Raw genomic sequence first — 25,513 nt, forward strand, 5'->3', positions numbered from 1 at the left:
AGAAATTAGTATTTTGCAGTTCACGGCAAATAAAAAAAAACATCACAAGTGAGATGGGGCGGGCGGGCTTAAATTTTGTCTTTTTGTTTTAATATGTGTAGACTTCTTTCCAAAACATGAAATTTACAACATGTTAAAATGGAAAATTTGTATAATATAAAATATCTTGTTTTTGTTTTCTGTTTCTTTCTTTTAAATATGTATGTTTAGTTTCGGATTTGTACTCCCATAACAAATTTTAGAATTTTGTTGTGCCTCAACATCTAAATGGCTTTCAGGAATTCCACTTTTTACAGATTATGAGTATATGGTACAAATTTAGAGAAATGTTACTCTTGAATATTCAAAATTTTGAAGTACCCGGGAGGTGTCGTTTTTTTGTTTTCTCATATCCCTTGCCAAGTTTTAATATCAGTATTATTTTAAGTTGTTATTTTGTACCGTAACTATATATATTACAGGCTATTGCTATCTGTTTATATAGAACGGACACACCTATCTCTCACTAACAACCTTGAGGGAGATTGCTTATCTACTCGTAACCAATTCTTTTGTACTTCCCAGCATTTGATGGAAATTGTTGTACAACGCATATTGTGAGTTCATATTACATTTAGTGCGTGTTCCACAATTTAGAAAATGTCACTCATCGTAAGTATTTTACAAATATGAATTAGAAACGCAGTAAAGTCGTTGATATATTTAATTTTGTTAGGATTTAAAATTTGAAAAAGCAGCTAAAATTTTAGCAGAATCGGAAGATGAAGTCCTGCAAGCGGCGGGTAAGTTCCACGAAATATATATACACCTATTTTTAATCGATTGGTAGGACTGATGGCCTTGATGCGACTCGAGACCAAAGATTTGTTCTCTGCCAAAGATATGGTCGAGACTTTACATAGGCGCCTGAAGCAGTTTGATAAAGGTGAGCAACATAATCTTGTCTGGTAACTTTGATATGGTGGTTGGACATACTGTTACTTAAGGGAAATCTCTAACGAGGATTACATTTCAGAACCCAAACCACTGATGCCAATGCGAATATTAGTACAGAATAAAGACACAAGTAATTGCTGGATTATTTGTAAAGATCTTTTTTTACACATTTTTTTAAGCACCCAGTCTCAATACCTCGACAGCATGGTGTCGTACTGCCTTGCCGGTAAGTATATTATTTTATTACGGTCCCTTTCAGCTATTAAACACTTCATTAATATTTTTAGAATTCTTCAAAAAATTGCAATGATTTCAATTTGAACACTGGTTTGCTTTTAGAGAGAAATTTTTTGCGAAATCGTGTGGTCACAATAATCAACAAACTACAAATTTGTTCGGTCAAACACCACAGTCTAACGTATAATCTTTCTTTGTAAATATTTATATTATGGGGTATGTTGGAAAATTGTTAATTTCATGTTTTCTCGACGTTTCATAGCGTCTAGAATATGCAAAAGTACGTCCCTGTTTCCATTCGTCTGCCTATCTTCTGTCTTTTGGTGATTTAACAGATGAATCTGTTCATCTCTCTCAAAAATTTTTGTTGATGCAATTTAAAATTTTGCGAAGTAACTGTTGTTTAAAGTGTACCAAAACAATGGCGTTTATAGAATTTCAATTCCTCTGTCCGTTCTCAGGACTGAATTAATTGAATAAAAAATTTTTCTACAAATTCTGTGTACATATCATAACATAACGAACTTTTAATGACCTTAGATTTCCAACCTACTGTTAATTGTATTTGCTTATAATAGGGTGCAAAACAATCTTCAAGTTTGTATTGTATATATTTGCAGAACTCAAGTATAAATATAGTGAACCAAGAGCTATAAGGTTATATGGCCATCATAAAAGTAGTTGACCGCAAATAAATACCCCCTTTGTGTGGTTCGCACTAAGCTTACCGGTTGGCAATAAATCATCTTCTAAACATTTCTTGCTCATATTTAACAGGACCGGCTTTCAAAGCGAGTGGTTATTTCGGAACCCTCAGCGGCTGCAGGTAGTAAAGAAATAGTGGAGTGGTGGATTTTCATATTTAGTGAAAGCCGCCCCTGAACGAAACCACAAGAGCCGGTCGAGCTGCAGTGGACACGTTATTTACGACCCTAAAACCTTTTCTATTGTAAACAACTTAACTTCGACACAATGGGATGATTTTATGATGGCCATATAACCTTATAACTCTTGGTTCACTATACCTAATATTATTTTCAGTACGAAAATTTCAATTTTGTTTCTTTTTACTTCCCGAGCGTAAGCAAAGGAAGTATTGTAATCGAGTCCGTCGGCCGACTCTCTACTTTTACGTTTTCTCGATCTTTCATGACCCCTAGAAGACGAAGAAATAGGTCTCCCATTTCCGTCTGTCTGTCCGTCTGTCCGTCTGTCCGTCCGTCTGTCCGTCCGTCTGTCCGTCCATCTGTCCGTCTGTCCGTCTGCCCCCGGATTTTTATTAGACAGATAATCTCCGAAAGTACTCGACCGATTGTTGGGAATTTTGTACTTATATTAAGAATATCATGTAGATGGTAAAACGCTAACCAAAATTTGTCTAATCATCCCCACCACTAATGCGATGACGTCACTTCAAAATTGTACGTAGTAAATGGGTTTTCAATTGTATAAAATAACATAGTCCTACACATGTAGTTTACAACTCTGAATTGACTTTTCACCCGAAACGTCCAGATTTTTGGAAAAAAAATCAAAATTATAAAACAACATTTTGAAATTTAATTTTTAATCTGCTAACCAGAATGCTTTGAAATGTTGCAGATGTTTTAAGGCTATAAAGAGCATCATAAATCTTTAGTCAAAAAATATTTGCTTATCCCCTCCAAAAACTTGATGACGTCAGCTCAAAAGTTTGTGGAATAAATCATATCTAAAATGTACAAAATATGATCAGTCAGTACTTGTGATCTATCACTCCATTCATATTTTTTGGATTTGCATATACAGGGTGATTCAAGAAAATAAATGAAAGCGTAAATTTATTTTACTGATTTACTTAGGAACTACAAAACCGAATGCTTCGAAATCTTGAAGATATTTTAAAATTATCATAAGCATGGTAAATTTTTGATCAAAACGTATTTGGTCGTCCCCCCTAAAAAATTTATGACGTCACCACAAAATTTTGCTGAATAAATCCTATCTAAAATGTACAAAATATGGTGAGTCTCTTCTTGTGATTTATCATTCCATTCAAATTTTTTCGATTAGCATATACAGGGTGACTCAAAAAAATTAATGAATGCGTAAATTTATTTTATTGATTTAATCAGGAACTACAAAACCGAATGCTTTGAAATCTTGCAGATGTTTTAAGGTTATAAAGAGCATAATAAATTTTTAGTCAAAATATATTTGGTTATCTTCTACAAAAAACTGATGACGTCAGCTCAAAAGTTTGCCGAATAAATCGTATCTAAAATGTACAAAATATGATGAGTCTGTACTTGTGATTTATCATTCCATTCATATTTTTGGATTTGCATATGCAGGGTGACTCAAAAAAAATAATGAAGGCGTGAATTTATTTTATCGATTTAATCAGGAATTATAAAACCGAATGCTTTGAAATCTTGGGAATATTTTAAAGTTATTATAAGCATGGTAAACTTTTGTTCAAAATGTATTTGTTCATCCCTCCTAAAAAAATTGATGACGTCACCCTTAAATTTTGCTGAATAAATCCTATCTAAAATGCAAAAAATATGATGAGTTTGTACTTGTGATTTATCATTCCATTCATATTTTTTAGATTTTCTTAAGAGGTGGTTCAAAAAAATTAATGAAGTCAATTTATTTTATTGATTAAATTAAAGGCAACACTTATTATTAGTATTACACCCCAACCAACCCAATTTGGTAGACACAAAATTTGTTAAAGGAAAAACTCGGTTGAAACATAAGGGTAGCACGCTTATTTACATCGACTTTAACATTACAGACCTGCATTTGTTTTATGCGCTCACTTGGTTCCGCGAATGTGAAATAGACATGTTTATAATCAACCAATTGTGAATTTCACCGTCAAGAATTAAAATAAAACCCAATGTTTTATATAATAAGCGGAAGTCGAAGCAATAAAACCGATGGTCGTTTTGTTTACAGTTTCTCTGTTTGACTCTCACGTATGCTGTTACGCCTGTCATCTTAAATTAAGAATGTTTATACATACACGATTTTTTGTTGCCTCTGATACGTATACGTGAGTAAATTGTTTCGTTATTTTATTGATTATTACAAATCAATATTCAAAACGACCCAATTCATTTTCCCGAAAATTTGAAAATATAATAATTTTATTCTTGGTATTACACTACATCTATCCCAACTGATATACGTGTCCTTGCAAAAATGTTGATGACGTCATCGCAATTTTTTTTTAAATTCCCACTACAAAAATGTAATGAGAAAAAAAAACACAATAGGCATGCAGTCGTCAAGTTTCCGACAGCGAGGGAAGTACTGTCTAAACTCTTTAGACCAATTTTTTACATACTCTGCCTGCACCTGTAATAACAACACAATCTACAACTGGACGTCCCTTCGGCAATCTTAAAACTAGTTTCGACCAAAGTCATTTAATAGATAAGATTGCCACATTGGGATGCGATATTGATACGTCACAAGGGGCTCTCAAATGGCGCGAAAATTGTCCGTTTTAAATACTCGAGTAATGCACTAAAAACTGAAACTTTTAATCAAGTGACCGCTTCTACTTCGCAAATTTCAATCCTGTGTAAAGAACAATTTAATAAGCCTCAAGAAAAATATTTTGCTGCCAGTAGAACTTGAAAATAACAAATGCGACACTATTAACTGATTTTTTTTATGCAAAAAATCTGAAAATCTGCATTTACTGGTTTACTTTTTCCTTTCTAGTAATATATCAAAATTTTTCATTTTAGCTTAAACACAAATAAATTTAATTTTTTTTTGTTAGGCAAACACCACTTTAATTCACTGTAATATTAAACTTGTGAAAATATTACAACTAAACATTAAGACTACTGGTAAGTAAAAATACATAAAATTTTATAATAATTTTTATTTACATACATCAAACATTTTTTGCTATTTTTTTAAATTTTTTATACTTTTGTTTATTTTCAGATTTATTATTTAAATATTTAATTCTAATTAAAGTTCTCTGTTTTAAAAAAGCCCTTGTGATTTCTTCTGGGAGCTCCACCATATTTTTTAACAAATTGGTCATCCGAGTAACAATTTTTTTCTTGAAACGAAATTAGCGGTACAGATCGTACAAATTAAAGGCATCAGCTGATCGGTCACACCAACTCAAAATTACAAATTACTAAAAATTCCCAAGTAATACCAACTTCATTTTGACGTCACATGGGGCTGACACCTCTCCTCCCCCGTAAGCGATTTTGCCCACATACTCGTTTATGTGGTAACCTGTTCTCTATTAACTAACCTTGGTTTCGACCATAATCCAACAACTGTTTCTTTCTCTAATTCATTTGGCAGCCTTAAATCCAGCTCTGATTTTGAAACAGCGGTAAATTCAAATTTTAAGACTACGAAAACTTTAAATTTTATTTCCACAAACTTATTCAACACTTCTGAATCAAATTTCGAGTTCAAAACAGTGGTAAATCCAGATATTTTGTGTGAATAGAGATTTAGATTTTTTCACATAGATATGTAATTTTTCACAGGTGGCCACAGCTCAGTCTGTAAATTCTGCCTCATTAGATTTGTTCAGCAGTCCTAAATCAAGCTGTGATTCTAAAACTCTGGTAACTTCAAATGCTGCGATGTAATAAACAGTTACCTACACGTATTTCTTTCTCCTTTTAGGCTACAACAGTTGAGAATTCTAATATACTTTCTTCAAATTTGTTCAGCAGTCCTAAATCAACTTTTGTGTTTAACACCACGGTAACCTCGACACTTCAGTCTAAACAGACATTTGTTCCTACATTTTTCACTTTTCAGCCTACAACAGTTCAGACTGCAAATACCATTTTCTCAAGTGTGTTCACTGGTCCTATATCAAGTTCTGGTTGTAATACCACGGTAACGTCACATATTTTGTTGTGAATAAAATGCGTACATTTTTCGCTTTTCAGGCAACAACAATTCAGTCGGTAAATGTACTTGGTTCTAGTGTGTTCACTCGTCCAAGTTTTGATTTAAACATGACGGTAACATGTTTCATTTTTAATTTCGCTTTATAAATTTGTAACAAAACTTTTCGCAGTCTACAACAACCCATTCCACAAATGCCATTTCTTCGATTTTATTGCCCAGTGCCAAAACCAGAGGTGATCTAACAAATGTAAGTAAATTCAATTCTTTTATTCTATATAGCAGATACGTTTATTTTGATAAGCTGACGATACATTAGCTAAAATCATAGCAGTTGTTAACTTATTAACTTGTGACTTTATAAACGTAGTACATAAAATATTAGTTTTTAAGGAAATTTGATGGAGGTTTTAAACCGCGAAAAGTTCAAAATTTCGCCTTGGGTTGTGATCCTACGTTGTGTTTTTTGTAAACCCCAAGGTTGGAAAAGAATGCTTAATTAAAATCCAAAATATCGACGGCAAATTACATAGTACATATGGAAGAAACACAACAGGCACATATTAAATAAATACGATCAAAATCAAAACAATAATAATTTGAGAATAAATGCTCAAATTCAAGATGTAACAGATGACAAATTTCAAAGTTCTTTCCCTTAAAATGAAACAACGTTTAAGATGAATTTAAATGCCATGAATTAATTATTATAAATCTCGAGCGGATATGAATTGTCAGTAATAACGGATGTAGAATAAAAATATTTTTACGTTGGACAGTGAATTAAAATCGGCATGGATAAACTCAACAATTTATTTCTTACTCACTCGAATTTACACGACTATCTATTACAGCGATTATAAAATAATTCCGGCGCAACTTCTCTTGACTCAACTAGCTGAACAATAATCGTTCCCGGAGGTGGCCTCTATTTAAAACCCATACTTCCTTCTAGATTTGCGTGATCGGGATCTTTCAGGACTGCCGTTCGCGACTTCCGCTTCCAGGCCTTTCTTTAGCGCTCCGTCGTTCGGTCGCATTGAGAATGAATCATCATCGTAAGATCAGAAAGTACTTGACGACGTCGTACGAGACAGCATATGAGTTTATTTCGTTTTAGAGTTTGTCTAGAATTATAAGAATTTTATGGACTCCCAAAGTTAATTCGTTTTACAGCCCTGCCCTTAATTTTATTGTACAGCTAAATAGCCTGGTAGGGGAAAGCCGATGTTTACTGCATCCAAGTTCGCCTCGCGCCGGGGAGTCTCTGCCAAGCAGGTACAAATGTCTTGGAAAAGCTGCGGTTCGAAAAGAGCTCTAAAACGACAGGGCTGTAAAAAGAATTAACAATATATTTGGAGCAGGCGGTGAAAATTAATTTGTTTACGACTCTTTTGGAGTGTAGAAAGAGTCACGTCAGACTGATGGTTATTGAAAATGACATTTAACAACAAAATAATGTTGCGTTAGAAACCATTTCCTCATTTTAGTGCAACTCTGCTTAAGGTACATTATTGAAATAAAATTATTAACAAATTATCCGCCGGCCGACAGCTTCTTGTCAACACGAGGAACACCATCTTCGACCCCTTGTAAAATTTTGACTAACCACCACTGCTTCAATGTTAATTTATGTTTTAAAAAACATTCTGTGATAACCCAAACTTCCCGCCCTTAATTGACCTTGAAAAAGTTTGAAAGGCCCGCGAAAAATTCAAATTTTGGCTTTGGCTGTGATGGTCTAACAAATGGGAACCTACGTTGTGTGTTTTAAAGTGGCGGGAAAACGTTGTTTCATATAAGTTAGCATACACTGCGTGTGAGTCGAAAGCGCAAGAAATAATAGACCAAATTTTCAGGGGGGGGGGGGGGAATTGCGACCCCTCTCTAGGAGGAAAGAGGCTGCGTGCGAAGGCGACACGGACTTGCCATCTCGCATTAACTCCTCAACCCCAAAACCCCCTATCGTATATTCACTGACATATTATATACATTTCAAACAAAACACCTTAAAAATATGAAAGAAAAGATACTCGCGAATTCACAGACCTACACATGAAAAACGAACAAACGCAAAATCCTATACATATGTTTGGAATCAATGCAAATATTTGATTATATCACAAATTTACAAAGTAACTGGATGCAAATACACAAGTTATTACGGGCGTGTGGCGTCAGATTTTAAAGTTACGGCAGTTAACAGCAGCACAACAAAAGTACCCCTGGAGCGTTTTAGCACAAGCGGAGTTTGGGGCTACCGGTCGAGGCTGTTCTCCCCCCACGACGGTGATTTTATTTATCGCAAGCCTACCCGCATAGCCCATTAGACATCCCCAGGACGAACATGACGTCCGAAACTAGGCCGTTACGGTCGCCAGACCCGTCGTTGGATCTCGGCTAAGGACAGAAGCCGAGAACGTTACAACATCGGCGGCCGCCCCTGAATCTATCCAAACCTGCGGACTTGTGCAGGTGACGCGATGAATCTCGCCAGCTCGACTAGGAACCGCACTTCGCTTCTGCCACGTTTTCTGTGTTATTTAACCTCAATTCCATTTTAAATGTTCAATTTCTTATGACTCTGATATTAACAACAACTGAACAAGTGTCAAAGTTTCAAAAGAGCAATAAACAACATTTAAATTCGCCATACAATCTTGTGAAGTTTTAAGCAACAAATAATTCTTATGTGAGATTAAAATTGGACATCAAATAATTTATACGATGGAAAGATTTATCCACAAAATATTTACAAACAAAACTTAGAAAAGAGTTATGAAACAAAAGATCTTGTGTGAAATAAACTTGTGCCAATAGAAATATTATGTGAGGTTAAAACTGTAGAGCATGAAATTTACGTTCAATTAAAATTATATGTACAACAAAGAAAATTACTGAGGTTAAAATTGTGAGATAGAGAAATACTGTATGAGGTGAAGAATTGCAAAGTTAACAAAATTTACATGAGATTAATATTTGCCACACTTTCTCAACGATTCAAACAAAGAGTTTACATTATGCCAAATTATATCATGAACTAAGTGATTAGTTGCCCAAAAACAATTTACTTTGAGAGTTTAGAATACCACGAACTGTTACCTCTACAAAACAGATGATAAATAAACACAAAAATATCCAATAATCGTTGCGAGGAAAAAGCGTCTCGGTGATGTAATTTTATTGTTGCGAGGGAATACCTCGATGATGTATATTTTAGCGTTGCGAGGAATAAGCCTCGTTGATGTTATCAATCTCTAGCGTTGCGAGGACATGTCTCGATGAAGTAATCAATCTGTAGCCTTGTGAGGACAAGCCTCCATGATGTAATCAATCTTTAGGGTTGCAAGGACAAGCCTCGATGATGTAATCAATCTTTAGCGTTGCGAGGACATGCCTCAGTGATGTAATCAATCTTTAACGTTGCGAGGACGTGCTTTGGTGATGTAATCATGATAACCGCCTAAGGGAAGAAATTATTTTAACCCCCCGCCAGTTCGCAATATGAATTTTGTTAATTTAACTGCCGTAAATGAACTACTAGCAATTTTGTGTGAAGAATTAAGAAGTGTTATAATGTAACACTTACGTATAGCATCCAGAAACTTATTTGTAATTAAACAACAAAGGTATTATCTGGACTAAGTGAATTTCATGAAATCTTTTACCAAGTGGTTTATTTAAATAATCCTGGTTATTAAATTGTGTTAATAATAGCTGACGATAAAGAAAAACTAACTTGATTGGTGAATTTACAAACAATAAAACAAATTTACAGCAAGTGTTCCGCGTTGAACGAAAGTCCGCACTTTTTTCCGATTAAAAGGTCGCAAGAATTAGCTAGATGTGTTGGGGAAAAACTGTGTCGTCATCGTTACGATTAATTACCAAACCAACTAATTTATACTAGCTCTTACCACGTGTTTACATTAACAAAAACACATCCAGACTGACGCTCCGCCATGCCGCCCTCTAACTAAATATGCAGAACTAACGCTACGTGCATATATGGTTGCCTGTGTTTAATGATTTTTGATTTGATGATTTTTTTTTCTTTCAAATTCAAATTATCCAAATGTGATTTCGCGCCGGTGTTAATTAATTTCAGCGCGAAAATTTTGATTTAAATTCGGTCACCACAACGTGACAATTGTTTTGTTCTACCAAGTTACTTTTGAAATAAAAAAATAAATGGAAGTAATCAAAATCATCATGGTTAGTAGAAGAATCACCTCGTTACAACAGTTTTCAGTTGTAGCACCATTTATATGAAAAGTAGCACAATCCTGCTGAAAGTAACCGTATACTAAATCATCATCAACCAGTTGATTGAAAAATGGAATTACAATTTCGTTTTGGTTCCTTGCAGCATTTATGTTTCCTGAAAAATCATTTACCTTATTGTTTAATAAAAAATATTTTTATTTACCATAAAACAAAACGGAAAACTAATTCTTCGTTGGTTAATCGCATCCTAAACATCAGTTTTCTCAGAATATTGAGGAGACTCAATAAAAAAGTGTCGATTTTGTGAAGTCCACTTTCACGTGTTTTGTGAGTTTACCAGAAATCATTGACAGTACGGAACTCTTTGAGGACAATCAGTTGGACGTAATTCATGTGTAGATCTGAGACGATAGGGAAGCAAATGAAGTTCTTTTCTTAGAATCGCATTGGTACGAAATAAACCCATCTGCCGCTCCGATACGACGCCTTTGGGTTTTCTTAAGGGTTTTCTAGCATGTACGGCGATGATGGATGACTCATCATCGTGACGGCGGCCGGACGGCTTTCGCAAAAAGAAAAGCCTGGAGCGGATTGCCGAGAGTCTCGTTGGTGGGCTCCAGAAAAATCTCGAAGCGTCGTTCGCTAACCATCCAGAAGAAAACAAGATTATTTAAATAGGGGCCACTGTAGAAAGCAGTCTGGTCGAGTCCAGTGAATGTTGAGAGAATTTGGGTCTAGTCAAATCCATTCCAATCGAGTCAGAATTGTTCTGTAAATAATCGCTGTATAGTTAGTTGTGTAACCATGCCGGTTCCTACTTTGTCTCCGAAAATAATTACCTTGTTGCAAATAAACAGTAAATAATAATTCCAAAACCTGCTCCAAATATATTTTTTATTGTACACTGGTTATAATGACTTAAATAAAACCATCCAGAACTTTCAACATATCGTTCCAAAAAATAAAACTGGACCTGAACCCTGAAAATTAAAAATCTTGACAGGAACTGTGAATTTTCAAATAAAACAAAAATAATACGACAAAGTTTTACGACATCGCCTGTTAGAAAATGGCTAACTAACTGGTCTTATATTAATTACACCTCGTTCAGAGAAACAGGGGCGCCGAATGCGATTCATTTTTGTTTAAACAATTGCCTTTTGTAAATGCGGTTTCGCAGCGTTGTTTTTTTTCACAGCGCAGAATTTAACTTTTCAAATCGGGACACCACAGTAAATAAATTCTTATTAGACATCTTCATAAAATTTTAACATTTTCCACAGAGAACAACCACAGTCCAAAAGGTATAAGGTTATATGACCATCATAAAAGTAGTTGACCGCAAATAAATACCCCCATTGTCCGCACTAAGCTTACCGGTTGGCAACAAATCGTCTTCTAAATATTTCTTGCTCACATTTAACAGGGCCGGCTTTCAAAGCGAGTGGTTATTTCGGAACCCTCAGCGGCTGCAAGTAGTAAAGAAATAATTCAGTGGTGGATTTACATATTTAGTGAAAGCCGCCCCTGAACGAAACTACAACAGCCGGTCGAGCTGCAGTGGACACGTTATTTACGACCCTAAACCTTTTCAATTGTAGACAACTTAACTTCGACACAATAGAATAATTTTATGATGGCCATATAACCTTATACATTTTGGTCTACTATACAAATGCCTCTTCTTCAAGTTCATACAACCCTAAGTTGACTCATAACTTGAATGTTCAGGTATGTTTCACAATATTTCAGTACATATATACACCACGTATAGACTTTTAACATACAATGCTTAATTTTAATAGCTTACATCTGCAAATATAACATCTGTTTCTACAGCAACTACTAAATCTGCACTCATTTGGAAAACACAGGTAAATAAAAATATTTACTCCCTGAGTACAGTGTAGTCATTTTTTATAAGAAGTACTTAACAGTCGACTGTTTAATGTTTGCTGACGATTTTAAAATTTTTGTAGAGATTAAATTGTTCGAAGATTGTGACAGGCTTCCGAATAATCTTGACACTATTTCTAATTGGTGCCAGGAGAATTTCTTTTGCATCAATGGTGATAAGTGTTATGTAATGTCCTTTTCCAAAATTATCCATAACACTCATTACGATTACTGTTTTGACAATAACGTCATAAAACATAAATCTTTAATTCGTGACTTGGGAGTTACGTTTAATACAAAATTTAATTTTGTTGATCACATTAACATAATTACTACTAAGGCATTTAAATCGTTAGGATTTGTCATTCGACACTCAAAAGAAAGCGACGATATTGTTGCATTAAAAGGTTTGTATCTTGCTTTCGTAAGATCCAAGTTGGAGTACGCATCTAGAATCTGGAGCCCTATTTATGACATTCATGTTTCTAACATCTAAAAAATTCAAAGGCGTTTCCTAAAATACCTTGCCTACAGGATTGATGGGGTTTATCCGAATCAAGGTTTTCCACATGACCTACTTCGAAAAAGGTTTGAATTACACAGTCTTCAGAGAAGAAGAATGGTGGACTCTGTTTTAATGCTGGTTTATTTAGTGCGTTCCTACATAGTTACTGAGTATGTTAAAGTTTCGGACAGTAACAGCACGTTTTCGGAGTACTAATCTATTTGAAATTGTAACACCGAGAACTAACATCATGAAAGCCTCCCCTCTTTATCAGGCTGTTAGGAACTACTCCTTTATTGGTCACAAAATAGACATTTTTTTTTACTAGTAGGTATTAGTCAGATTAAGCTTATCTTTGAAACTATGGAAATTTAATTGAGTATTTAATATCTATTTTGCGCTGTTCATTGTTATTATTACTATTACTGTTTACCTACCTATTAGTGATGTAATCCAATAATTGGGCTAATGCCTGTGGGATTACTTTGTATTATTATTATTATTATTGCTACATTTTTTTCTAGGCACCCACAGCTACAGTGTCAAAAACTAATACAACCTCTTTAAGAACATTTAGTTTAAGTTCATTTCCGAAAATTGAGGTGATTGTTATCTTTGTTAAAATAATATACCAAGTTCTGTCTACAATTTTCTCTTCTAGATGGAACCTGTTGCAACAACATCTCCAATGTTAATCAATAGGTCGTAATCTTCTAGACTCTATTCACCACATCAGGCATCCCCGTAGCTACGGGGGGGCAAGATGGGGCTGAGCCCACCCTAGCAGTTGTGGTTGCCCCCCCTGGAACACTTACACATTATAAATTTCAAATTAGTAATAAAATTTAAATATAATTCCGATTGCTGAAGCATATTTAGTAGCCCCACCCGCCCACCCTTTATTTTCTTACAGGGTATGTTATTTGGCAATGTATACGAATATTTAGATGCAGTACAGCTGTTTGTAAATATACATTCTCTGAATAGATCACAATGACGCATCAAAGATTGGCAAACTTGGTTTTTCTGGCTTTTGAAAAGTACCGTACCAATTCTTTGGACTTGGACAGGTTTTTACGAAAATTTAATAGTGGAAAAAACGACGTTTACAATTATTTTAATGAAAAAATAAAGCAGTTATCTGAGTGTATTATTGAAATATATGTATATATTTAGATGAAACCCCCTCTGTCGACAAACTTGCCCCCCCTGAATAAGTTTTCTATCTACGTAAGTCACTTCAGGTAATAAACATTTATACACAGTGTGGACGAAGCTTTATACATTTTTTCAGGATTATAATTCGCTAGAGTGGAATTTTGACCTTTCAAAGGTATGTTCAAAAGAAAATTAACAAGCAGGAATCTGTTGAGTTGACTTGAGATTTCAGGCTTCGTCAAGTGGTAAATCAGCGGTTCGCAAAATTCCCGAAACCAAAGAGTTGACACTTGAAAAGAAATCATATGGGAAGAATGAACACGACAGGTGAATTTATTTCGATTATTTTACTCAGTTTTAATAACATAAATTTCAATTTTATCCACGAGGTGTGTCAATGTTTTTAACATAAATCTAGTTTGATAAGTGTACATGGGCGCCCATAGGGGGGGGCCAGGGGGGGCCATGGCCCCCCCTGAGATTCTGCGTCAATTTCCTTTTTATTTGTCAAAATTAAACTTTAGCACATTTATAAGAGTAGGTACATGCCCTACACTTTCAGTTTTATTGCCACACAAACACAGAAATGTGACAAACTTAGACCATTTGGTTTTGAAACCCTCTGTTTGGCCCAGATTTGCCTGGAAACATCATAAATCTATCCTTTTTAACCGGTACTGAATTATGGGTTGTTTCTTTATTTGCTTTTTACAGTTATTACAAGAGCAAACATTTTATTGCTAACGTTTACGTCCAAAAATTCATTCCGTTTTCACTTTTTATCTGTGATGAAGTGACGTGTAAAGACGAACAGTTGTTAAACCGGCGTTTTGTTGACTATAATTTTTATTATTTATTTATTTCAAAATTCAAGCGAGAGTACTCTTGATTAAATTTTAAGTTTAATATTTTATTTAAAAACAGAGAAATATGGATATTTGAAATTTCTTCAAGAAAAAAATTACAAATACTGATGATGATACTTCAGCTAATAAGAAGTATAAAATAAGTGGTGTTATCTATTACTACTGATGGCGGTTTTTCAGAGTAGCCATAGACTTCGAGTGGAAATTTCGGTTGCTCCAGAACTGTTTCACCAGTGGGCGTGCGAACTACAACACAGATAGCATAGAAAATTATTTTGACACTTTTATTCCATACCTGGATCATTTCATTCTTTCCTTAACGACACGATTTTCCGAAACAAAAGTGTCATCATGCTCATTATTTTCTTTACATCCAAAGAATATACATAACGTAAAACCAAGTTGCCTTAAAGGGTTGGGCGAATTTTACACCACTGACAATTTTTATCGGACGAAATCCAAAATTGGCAGGATTTTGTAAAAATAAAAAACCTTGACAGTAGTATTTGAGAGAGAGAGAGTTAATGCCGAAGAAATATCTGTTGGTAGAGTAACTGACGATTTTGGCCAAGAAAAAAGGAATTACCAATTTATTTTTGATTAATTTTATATTTTTATAACTTTTTAATTTTAATATTTTACACTGTTTTGTTAATAATAAGAATAATGATGTTGTAGGGTTATTTGCGATAGATTTGATTAACGTAGTTGATGATTAAAATATATATTTATAATAGTAAAGATTTCTATCATTATATTATTTATATATACAAGAACAGAGTATATTACAAAAATTTCAGGGTGGCCCCCCCTGAGAAAGGTTTTTATGGGCGCCCATGTAAGTGTATGTTTTAGAAATATATTACAGACATAAGAAAAATTAAGGAAAGCACAACATCATCATCCGCAGTGGTACCTATTAGAAATTTGGAGAGAGAATTTGGTACTGAATAAATTTTAGAACCATGTAGTATTTTTTTCTTTAGGTAATTTACAGGTTGCAAAGAACGAAGGCACTAGAAGTTCATTACAAGTGGCACGACACAGTAGCGCGGAAAAACAAAACGGTAAGTTAATTATGGAGGTTGTGTACCTATATAGTTTGGTGACGTTTATTTTAGAACATCGTCACTTTCAAGCCAATTTCCTTAGAAATTCCCAAACTTTCAGTCCAGTGTACAATTTCTACGAAACTTACAATCAGTCTTGGCATTACAATTATACTTCACCACGTCAATCTCAGCCTGTAATTAACAATATTCTTGTGAATGTTGATTCTAGATTTGGACTTGGTTGTCCTTCTTTACCTCGAGCTTCAGGGGTTTGTAGTGGCATAAATCATTTGTGTCAATTTTATTAACGTAATTATTCTTTACAGGGTTGTGGATGCCGCCAAATCCAGTGTGCTGATCGTCGTTGCGGCTGTAACAAGGCAGGTACGCCTTGTCATGGGGGCTGTTTATGTAGTAGTCGCGGTAGCTGGTGTTTAAATCGTTAATTTTTTTATTAAACACAAAAAAATATATAAATTTTATTTTATATTGTACATATTTGGTCCTGAAATTATTTATTTGTACAATAATATGATCCTTCCTTTCCTGACATGTTTCAGAACACTAGCATTATGAAAATTAATTTATTTTTTTATCAGACTTCTTTATTTTAATGCTAGTTTTATGTTGTTATTAAACCAAACTGGAAACCTATTTACATGAATGAACATTTCAGAAAACTCTAGAAATGAAGTTTTTAGGATTGACGTTGTGAGGCAAGTTTATTCCCATCGACTTTTGTTGATATGTCGAAACTATAGCAGACATAAAAAATGGTCGTTGATTATTTCAACAGAACTCCCTTGGCCCCTGAAGTACAATAAAACATTTCCAACTTCTTCAAAAAATTATAAATTTTATTTCGATAATTTTACTTTTTTTAAGAGAACCCCTACAAGTAAAAATAAAGATATGTTTCTAATGTTAAAGTAAATATAAGAAAGCGTGCTATGCGTCCGTTTCAAATGAGTTTTTCCTTTAAGAATGTTGTGACGACGCCATCAACATTTTTGCAAGGACACGTATTTCAATTTGGATAGGTGCAGTGTAATACTAATAATAACAGTATTATATTTCTAAATTTTCGGGAAAATGGAGTGAGCCGTTCCTGATTTAATCAATAAAATAATTTGACTCATTTATTCATTTTTTAAGTCACCTTGTACAATAAATTTTGAGATGACGTCATCAATTTTTTGAGGGGGATAAACAGCATATTTTGATAAAAAATTACCATGCTTGCGATAACTTTAAAATGACTGCAAGATTTCAAAACCTTCGCTTTTGCAGTTCCTGATTTAATCAATGACATATGTTGAGTAATTGATTTTTTTTAGTGAGCCTGTATAAGCAGTTCTAAAAAAATGAATGGGAGGATAAACCACAAGCATAGACTCATCAAATCCGCATTTTAAATAAAATTTATTTGACAAAATTTTGAGATGATGTAATAACTTTTTTGAAGGAGATACACAAATATATTTTGATTAAAAATTTAAAATGCTTATGATAACTTTAAAACGTCTACAAGATTTCAAAATATTCGGTTTTCAGCTTAGATCATATAATAAATAGATACCAATACTCAAAATGAAAGCTGTGACTAGACATGAAGCTATCTGTTGTCGTTTTCTACGTCAAGGGGAGTAGTATAATGCTACCCTTGTGTGATCACCACATCTTCATCTTTGTTATATGCATTTCATCTGTATATGTCTATTTCACTTCCATCCTTGTACCGCACCAGCGCAACAAATTGCTTTTGACAGATGTTTCTTCTAACGTCTCTTTTGTGTTCTTGTACGAAAAACAATTTTAGAAGTTAGAACAAAAATCCTATTTTAAGTGATGTAATCATAAAGGATCACAATTGCTGCCCAATAATTTACTATTCCTTTCGTTATCTACTGTGAATTATTTATAAAATCAAGCTGTCAACATCTTTCGTACGAAGTTAGTTCAGACATACTTCCTAAAATTTAGGCGCGCAAAATTCAAATAGTGATCAGGCAAGGATAGCTTCATTGTAATCCCTCCATGCACAAGAGAGATGTGTGACAGGAGGATGTCGTCACAGGCTCTCTTAGGGAAAGAACACGGCGTGGTGGTATCTATTTATTATATGATCTAAGGTTTTCAGTTTCAAAATTAAATTCGAAAATGTTTAAATAAATTACATATTTTATAAAATATGATATGTATATACAAATTTTTATTGTTTTTATTCCAAAAATCTATATATGTATCTCTTTAACTCAACACGAATTTATAAACTACACATGGCGGACTGTACAATTTAAAATCCATTTACTATGTACAATTTTGAGGTGAAGTGTGACGTCATCACGTTGTCGGTGGGGATGATTAGATAAAGTTTGGTTAGGGTTCTACCACGCACATGAAGTTCATAATGCATAATAAAGTTTAACAACAATCGGCCCAGTAGTTTCGGAGATTATCTGTCTGTTAAAAATTGACACAGACGGCGGTAGGACAAACATACGGAAACGGGAAACCTATATTTTTGTACTCAAGAGGTCACGACACATTAAGAAAATTTAAAAGTAGCAATTCCCCTGATGGACTCAATGGAATCGAAAAGAGACAAAATTAAAACTATTATAAACAAAGAACATGATGAAAAAGAAAAAAGATAGTTTAAAAGAGAAAGAAGAACGAATAACAAGACGGAATTACATGAGAAGACTATACGAAATCTTCAAAAATTTAGGAGAAAGAAAATACACGCAATTAGCAAAATTATTAGATCACAGTGGAAAGATTTATAAAACGTAAAACATAATCAAAAGAGATGGTTAGAATATTTTAGAGACCTATATAAAGAGAAATCAGTGGGAAGCCAGTGCAAATAGAACAAACAAGAAGATTATAAATCAACGAGGATCAGATCGAAAAACAAGAAATAATATATTAAACAATGAGCAGGTTTATAACGGAAGAGCGTCAAGAAATTTATCAAATTGGAGCAGAATCAACAAAATCCCAACTCGAAATATCAGTGGGGGTGTTGCACTTATTATTAAATACCCACCCTTGGAAAAAAGTGAACAACTCACCTTGCAGAAAAACGTGATATGATATTTACCGCCTATCAGCTTGTCGCTCAAATAACCAACGGGAAAAAATATTATCAGCAAATCCTTAACTTCTACTGTGTACACAAAATCAGCACAAACAGGCCGCAGTCAGGCAGACAGAAAAGACCTAATTCTACGTACTCTAAAATGTTGAGAAAACAGGAAAGTAGCAATTCGCCGAATAAAACCTGATACAGCTTACACTCGGAAAGTAAAACATTACTGATCCAGTTTCTATATGCAAATTAAAAAAAAATGTGAAACCGGTAGTGTGGGAAAAAAACAAAATTCTGTGAACAATCAAACACGAATGTTGGCGGTACTGTAAAGAAAATCTGCGATTGATTAGCATATTTTTCCGAACTAATTAAAAAATCACATACAATGTACACTGTCGACTTTTGGTTTCATATTGACTACAGTTTTGAAAATAATCCACGACGCAGATATGAAAAAATAAAAAAAAAATTAAAAACGGTCTAGAGGATATGTTGCGATAAAATCGGTGATATCGGAGAAGATGAAATTTTGACTGAACCACCCGATAAAGTTTATCTTTTACATAAGATAAAATTATCAGATATTAATTACATCAAGTGTCTCAAGTCGTTGAAATTTCTACACCACAAAAAAATACTTTCAAATATCAAACATTTATTTACATGACTAGGATAAACACCTAAATATTAACATAATACTTGAAATATGCATCTTCACAAATCGCACGGCCCTGCTGCCAAAAGCCATAAAGCTTTACTCTCTAATTAATCGGAAAATAATAATACTGAAAAATTCCAATTCGTGTTCAGTGGTTGACGCCGTAAAGAGCCGCACACAGCCTCAATTGAAAGTCTTTGTACAAAAGTTTTCCTCCTAACGGCACTCTACTCAAAAACATTTCAAGTGACATCAAACACAAAGCCTTTCCGTTCATAAGAAATCGGGAAGATGGAACTTCAGGTAATCCGTGCTGTTGAGTAACTAAGTGAAGCCATCGGGCAACGTGTTCTCGAGACCATTGTCGTGGATCTGCAATGAAAAGAGTAAGGTGAAACTAAACAGTTCTATCCGTATGAGACAACTAAGCTACCATCATTCACTTTTTTCTTTCATTTAGGTATATGCAATAATGTTGTAATGTGGATGAAGTAAAAGTGGCCATGTCGCTTTATTTAGAACAAGTGGTCAAAAGGACATTATTAACGCTTGTCAAGTCATTTATTCTTGTACTAAATCTTTTAGGTTTTAGTAAACTTTAATGTACATTACGTAATTAAATATTGCAAGTAACAAGTGACCATAAAATCAAATAAAAAATGTATGTTTCCAAAAAACAACTAGAGAAAAGAAAAAATGAAACAACAAGGGCCTTAATATCATATTTATTTGCACGACATATTTCAATTCACAAATGTCGATTTATAAATAATGTAATTCGGCTATATATTCAATTTTTTTGTTAATTTGTCAATTTGACTTCAAAATTTTTCCCTTAAACTGAATTTTTAATTAATTTAGTTAGATCTGGACTGGAAGCTACAAAATACAAAGCTACCACAAACAAGAACCTGAAAATAAAGTTTTTTTAGGAACTTTAGTGTATAAAAAAAACAAAAATAGTCTTATAGAAATTTCGTTAAACGTTAATTAATGAAAATTTTAAGGAATGCTCTATTTTTTTTTGTCAGCCAGGAATGTGATATTCCTAGAATATGTGGTGATATACCTAACGAAGAGTTACAGCTGGGTAATTATAATTTTTCGTTCATAATAAGTTTTGCAATTAATACAAATTTTAAATGTGCCAGAGTTTATCATAATCCAAAGGTGGAAAGTGTTTTTGTAAAGATAAATTTCAATAAGTATAACGATAATAATCTAATCTGATATTTTTGAATATATTTCTCATCTGAAACCTTCAAATTCTTTTGGGCAAGATGGTGTTCCAAATAATGTTTTGAAACAGTGTATTTTTACGATACGATTACCCAACGTTTATTCTTATTATTTAAAACATCTTTAGAAGTTTTCTCACATCAATTTTCAAATCCGGTGACCGGCAAGAAATTGAGAATTATAGGGGGGTGAGCATTTAATCTTCGATACCAAAAATTTTGTGAATCATAGAATATTAATATATGTATAAATTATATAACCTGGGATTTGCTCCTGCCACAGTTAATTGGTTGGTTTCATTTTTAGTTGACAGATCACAACAAGTAAGAATTGGTTCTTATTTATCGTCTCCTTATTCTGTATCATCTGGTGTCCTTCAAGGGTCCCATTGTACACCTATTTTGTTCGTTTCCGTTTTCGTTTTTCAGAATGTTTGTTATTTGCAGATGACTTGAAATTGTTTAAAATTATTAGATCCTTAATTGATGCGTTGGAGTTGCAATATGATCTGAATATTTTATTTGACTGGACAATCAAAAATCTATTATCTTTAAATATTGATAAATACTACGTTATTTCTTTTCTTAATGTCTCATCGAAAGTTAACTTTAATTATTATCATCTTGACAACGTTTAGAATTTCAGCTTCTTCGACACTTTTCTCTATATTATTGTCTTGATGCTAGAACAATTATTTATTTCTTTATTTTGTATTATTTTATTTAATTATAATCATTATTTAACTATTGTTATCTTCATATTCAGATATAGGTAAATGATAATTACTTTGTTTGTTTTCTAAATTGATGTTACGTATCTTAGTTGAAATGTGTATAAGTTTTTTTTTAAGTAAGTTTTTCCAGTGTATTAGTGTATAGACATGTACTATTTTGTAAAAGGGTTTTCCCGTTTATTTAATAAATTAAATTAAATCTTGTCCTACATATAACAGAGAGACATGTAAATGATTTAATTTTCAAGTTTTCCTGGTATCGGTTTTGAAATTTGATAATAAAGTCTAAAGTCTAAGGTTATTTAGACAGAACTTTCCTCTTCCTTAAAGTAAGGTTCAACAAATCCCATTTCTTCAAAAACTTACAAAATTCGATATTGGTAAATTGCCAAAGGGAAAAATTCAAGGCGGATTCATAAACCGCAAGTACAGGAGTATGGTAACTTTTATGTTCAATATTTCACCACTTAGTGTTGGATACATGAAATCAATTAAACTTCCATTAATCAAAATAATTTTGGAGGTATCTAGTTTTCATCCATAGTTTTCTTCTCTTTATAGAATAAGAAAAAACTCAAAAATTGTTTAGGATTAATTGGAAAAGTGTGACTAATTTTTAGAGTTTTTTGATTTATCGGTCTAAATCGATATTTTGTTTCTATAGGTGAACGTCAATTTGACGGAATTTTTTAATGAGTTTTCCAGAACTTAGACTTGTGAACTTAATAAGCTACCGTTGAGTTCTGAATATGAATAACTTCCGAGATTTTTTCTTCGTGTGCGTTATAAATAAATATATTGCGATTGTTCATTTTTAAAGTTTGTGTTTATTTATATTTTAATTATGAAACACTTTAAACAATAGAAAAGTTAACAATAATATATTAATTACTAATTAATAATGTAAGTTAAAACACTAGCCATGAACTTATTAGAATTATTAACGGCTTCTAGAGCATTTATTATAAAAAACATACATGTAGATGTTAATTAATTCTTTTGGATACGTGTATCTCTTGGACAATAAATCAGTTATTAACAAAAAAAATTATGAAAATCAAATCATTTCTTGTTAATTTCTACGAACATTTACTCTTTATAAAGTCATCTGCCAATGTTATGTTCAGTCTCATATTTCATTAACAACTCAACAAAGTTAATAACAAAAACACTTATCCGGTTAATATATTTTTAAAATCGACGATAAAATGTTAACCATTAAAATTCATACTTATTATAATAAACTGGGAATTAATTTCTCATCAGAGTTATACATTTTTAATACTATGATTAAAAACTAACCTTTCGGCAAGTTATCTTCCATTTCCTCCGCCCTTTCCCACCTCGTGGGCCCATACCTGACAGGTGTAGCATCAGCCGTCTGCAAAGCCATCTTCATATAGTGCCCTATCTTGCCTTCTAAGCTCTGAAATCATAATTCTAGCATTACTTAACATCTTAAATTCTTAAATGCATGTTTATTTTCGTTTCGCGGATGTGTCTGAATGAAAGGAGACTGGCGGAAACGGCATTGATGAGGAAACACCCCTTCCTGTGTCTAAAACTACCCCTGAAAGGCCCGGACGAATACATCACCACTGACGTAACAAAAATGGAGCATTCGAGGCGGCGTGGACCGTTTCCGGGCGGAAACAAATTTAGAAACTGTACGAAGCTGTTTGTGCAATAAGCGTTCAAGTGCTGCAATGTGTGTGTGTTACTCACACTGGTTTTTTTACTCCTATAGTTAATAATTTTAAGGAACTTAGAGGAACCGTTTGTGAGAAAATTAAAAATAAAAACCTTTTATAAATTAAAAGTATATTACTAACAGTATCAACAAGCCCATATTTCAAAATAGACATTTACTTAATAAATTATTATTAGTACAATGACGGCGTCAGCAACTTTTTGGAGGAAATGAATAAATAAGTTTTATTCGATATCCTTAAATCAATAATTTGATTTGATTGAACGGAAGCTAACTTATGTTAAATATACATGGTGAGCCACTAGAGCTAAAATTGTACGGCTCTTTGAGTAGTATACATACACTTCTCTTTAGGCTTTATAACCGTAGTTTATTTTGGAAATTCCAATGCAACGTTGCGACGTTATTCCAGTTTTATTAAGATCTGTAATAAAATATGGGGTATTGTGTTTGAAAAAAACTAAAATATGGGTATTTGGACACTTAAAAATTTTTATAAACACTATATATTAAAATCCAACTTTATTTATACTATAAAGCGCGTATCATAAAATATTGTAAGCTAGGTTTTAAAAATAATGCAATTGCGATTTTTTGTGAATTCTTCCCTTGCCCAAAAATTGAATAGCTTGGCAACATCGCATCGTAATTTCGAAAATAAACTATGGTTACAGAGCCTAGGAAGGAGTCAAACAGAATATAAAAATATGTATAGGCTATCCCATTTGAAAAAACAACGCCTTAAAAACAGAATACTCTGTATAGAACTTTCTGCATACTTTTTTGTTACATATAAATTTTGAAATGTTTGTTGCCACAACTAAATATACTACAATACAATACTATATACTTAGCAAACTTTGGAAGTGACGCCACCAAAATTTCGGTGGGGATGGATAGACAAATTTGGTTAGCGATCTATCAAATTGATCATAACCTTAAAACAAATTTCCGAATAGTCATCATTAATGACAATATAAAAAAGAATAGTCAATAAATTTCTTAAAACAGCCACGACCATTGTCTTCTTGTAGATGGTAGATAACAATAATTATGACAGCACGAATTTTGTAATAACTGACAATGAGACATTGAAAAACGTGTAATGTTCGTAAAATACTTACAAAATCCCTAAATTTCGAAGTAAAAATGTCTAAACCGGTATAGGGCGCGAAACTGCAAATAACTGAGTAAGCAAAGTAATATTCCAAACTTCCGTTAAGTTTATCTAACTATACAAAACAATTCCAGTGTAAGTGAACAACAAGCAAAAATTTCACTTTCCGCGTTAATCCCCGACTAACCCGCGACAGCCGAAGCATCCGCGAAATGCACGTTCGATGCATCTACTTTTTTATGCGTCTATGGATCGAAGTTTGTCGGCAAACATGAAACGCACAAGCCGTTAGAATCGATAAGGGCCCATTTAGAGGGTGTTGCCTTACCAGACCCATATGGTACGTATCACAACAAACAAAGGTCGAAAAAAATCACCAACTAAACAAACCGAGCGCCTAATCTGAGAGGAGGGCATTATTTACATACATTTGTAATAAACGCACACATGTAAAGGACGTCCATAGACAGGATATCCGTATCCTTGCCTATATAAAAGCCCTGTTTGACCATACTGACAGGAAAAGGAAACTTATTATCACCGATTTTCAATTGCCATTATCATTTTTTCCGTTTCATTCATTTCAAATGCAAAATGGAGAGCGAATACGCGATGGGATTTTTCGGACCGGTCGCACAAAATTAGTAATTTTGGCGTTTTGATCGTTATTTTGCACTAATTTAAGATTTAATATTAACGAAAACTGAACGCTATTTTGCAACAATCACACAGTCACACACTTCAACAAAATATCGAAAAAGAGAAGCTAACTTTTTTACGTATGAGAAATTATCTATTTTTTTATATTATTTATTTCAAGTATATTAACAATACGTAACACTTTACTCCCCCCCTCCGCCGCTAATCTCTAATTAGCACCCAAACCACACTTACCTTACTCGGTAATTGAATCAAGTAGGCGAGAGCACGTGTCCGTTGACAGATGTACAACAAACAAAACACTACCGTTTCCGAAGCCGACTGCGTTACGAATGACCCCACTAAGCCATGGCCTTCGTTGATAAAACGATTTCCGGGGGTAGTTACCCCCACTACTTTCCGGGCCATTAAGACCGACACATTTTGGTCGTGGACGTTAATTGGGTTTATTTAATTTTGACCAAATAAAGGAGGTAGAATTTTTCAAGAATGTGAACGTTGTGGTTGAGCAAGCATGGTGTTTTGGCA

The 25,513-nt window shown here is 33.5% G+C and overlaps 3 protein-coding genes across 7 annotated transcripts; 2 read left to right on the forward strand and 1 right to left on the reverse strand.

Moving 5' to 3' along the window:
- The first annotated feature begins 543 nt into the window (after window positions 1-543).
- LOC135138305 (mucin-5AC-like) lies at window positions 544-13,555 on the forward strand. 2 transcript variants are annotated; one of them, XM_064068252.1, is made up of 12 exons: window positions 545-651; window positions 716-782; window positions 830-925; window positions 1,016-1,066; window positions 1,116-1,162; window positions 5,694-5,774; window positions 5,836-5,916; window positions 5,974-6,054; window positions 6,108-6,182; window positions 6,239-6,316; window positions 13,219-13,296; window positions 13,356-13,555. In XM_064068252.1, the coding sequence occupies exons 1-12, from the start codon at window positions 640-642 to the stop codon at window positions 13,401-13,403; spliced, it is 795 nt and encodes a 264-aa protein (XP_063924322.1). In that variant the 5' UTR covers window positions 545-639; the 3' UTR covers window positions 13,404-13,555. The 2 variants fall into 2 exon arrangements, with proteins under 2 accessions (XP_063924323.1, XP_063924322.1); XM_064068253.1 differs by lacking the exon at window positions 13,219-13,296 and having other exon boundaries at window positions 544-651.
- Window positions 13,556-13,615: 60 nt separating this feature from the next.
- On the forward strand, window positions 13,616-16,699 carry LOC135138306 (uncharacterized). Of its 2 annotated transcripts, XM_064068254.1 has the most exons (8): window positions 13,616-13,938; window positions 13,989-14,027; window positions 14,085-14,241; window positions 15,574-15,661; window positions 15,705-15,785; window positions 15,840-16,039; window positions 16,097-16,154; window positions 16,472-16,699. In XM_064068254.1, exons 3-8 carry the CDS (start codon window positions 14,158-14,160, stop codon window positions 16,483-16,485), a joined length of 525 nt encoding a protein of 174 aa, XP_063924324.1. In that variant the 5' UTR covers window positions 13,616-13,938; window positions 13,989-14,027; window positions 14,085-14,157; the 3' UTR covers window positions 16,486-16,699. The 2 variants fall into 2 exon arrangements, with proteins under 2 accessions (XP_063924324.1, XP_063924325.1); XM_064068255.1 differs by lacking the exons at window positions 15,574-15,661; window positions 16,472-16,699 and having other exon boundaries at window positions 14,085-14,179; window positions 16,097-16,268.
- Window positions 16,700-19,505: 2,806 nt separating this feature from the next.
- LOC135138720 (transcription factor ETV7) lies at window positions 19,506-25,303 on the reverse strand. Of its 3 annotated transcripts, none has more exons than XM_064068704.1 (3): window positions 25,220-25,303; window positions 22,800-22,923; window positions 19,506-19,897 (listed from the first exon to the last, which is right to left on the reverse strand). In XM_064068704.1, the coding sequence occupies exons 2-3, from the start codon at window positions 22,894-22,896 to the stop codon at window positions 19,674-19,676; spliced, it is 321 nt and encodes a 106-aa protein (XP_063924774.1). In that variant the 5' UTR covers window positions 22,897-22,923; window positions 25,220-25,303; the 3' UTR covers window positions 19,506-19,673. The 3 variants fall into 3 exon arrangements, with proteins under 3 accessions (XP_063924774.1, XP_063924773.1, XP_063924775.1); XM_064068703.1 differs by lacking the exon at window positions 25,220-25,303 and adding an exon at window positions 24,654-24,756; XM_064068705.1 differs by lacking the exon at window positions 25,220-25,303 and adding an exon at window positions 24,333-24,432.
- Window positions 25,304-25,513: the final 210 nt, after the last annotated feature.

Source organism: Zophobas morio, unplaced genomic scaffold (assembly GCF_036711695.1).
Source record: "Zophobas morio isolate AGI-343-1 ecotype UQ-CSIRO unplaced genomic scaffold, CSIRO_AGI_Zmor_V1 ptg000030l, whole genome shotgun sequence".
Taxonomy (NCBI): domain Eukaryota; kingdom Metazoa; phylum Arthropoda; class Insecta; order Coleoptera; family Tenebrionidae; genus Zophobas; species Zophobas morio.

Bases quoted from the DNA above. Each gene is read 5' to 3' on its own strand.
- LOC135138305 (XM_064068252.1), top strand. The intron at 5,917-5,973 runs GTAACCTCGACA...TTCACTTTTCAG, and splicing joins CTTTTGTGTTTAACACCACG to CCTACAACAGTTCAGACTGC. The intron at 6,317-13,218 runs GTAAGTAAATTC...ATTTTTTTCTAG, and splicing joins CCAGAGGTGATCTAACAAAT to GCACCCACAGCTACAGTGTC.
- LOC135138306 (XM_064068254.1), top strand. From the start codon at position 14,158: ATGGGAAGAATGAACACGACAGGTGAATTTATTTCGATTATTTTACTC. The intron at 15,662-15,704 runs GTACTGAATAAA...TTTTTTCTTTAG, and splicing joins AAATTTGGAGAGAGAATTTG to GTAATTTACAGGTTGCAAAG. The intron at 16,040-16,096 runs GTTTGTAGTGGC...TATTCTTTACAG, and splicing joins CTTTACCTCGAGCTTCAGGG to GGTTGTGGATGCCGCCAAAT.
- LOC135138720 (XM_064068703.1), bottom strand. The intron at 19,898-22,799 runs GTTAGTTTTTAA...TTTTCATTGCAG, and splicing joins GGAAGATAACTTGCCGAAAG to ATCCACGACAATGGTCTCGA.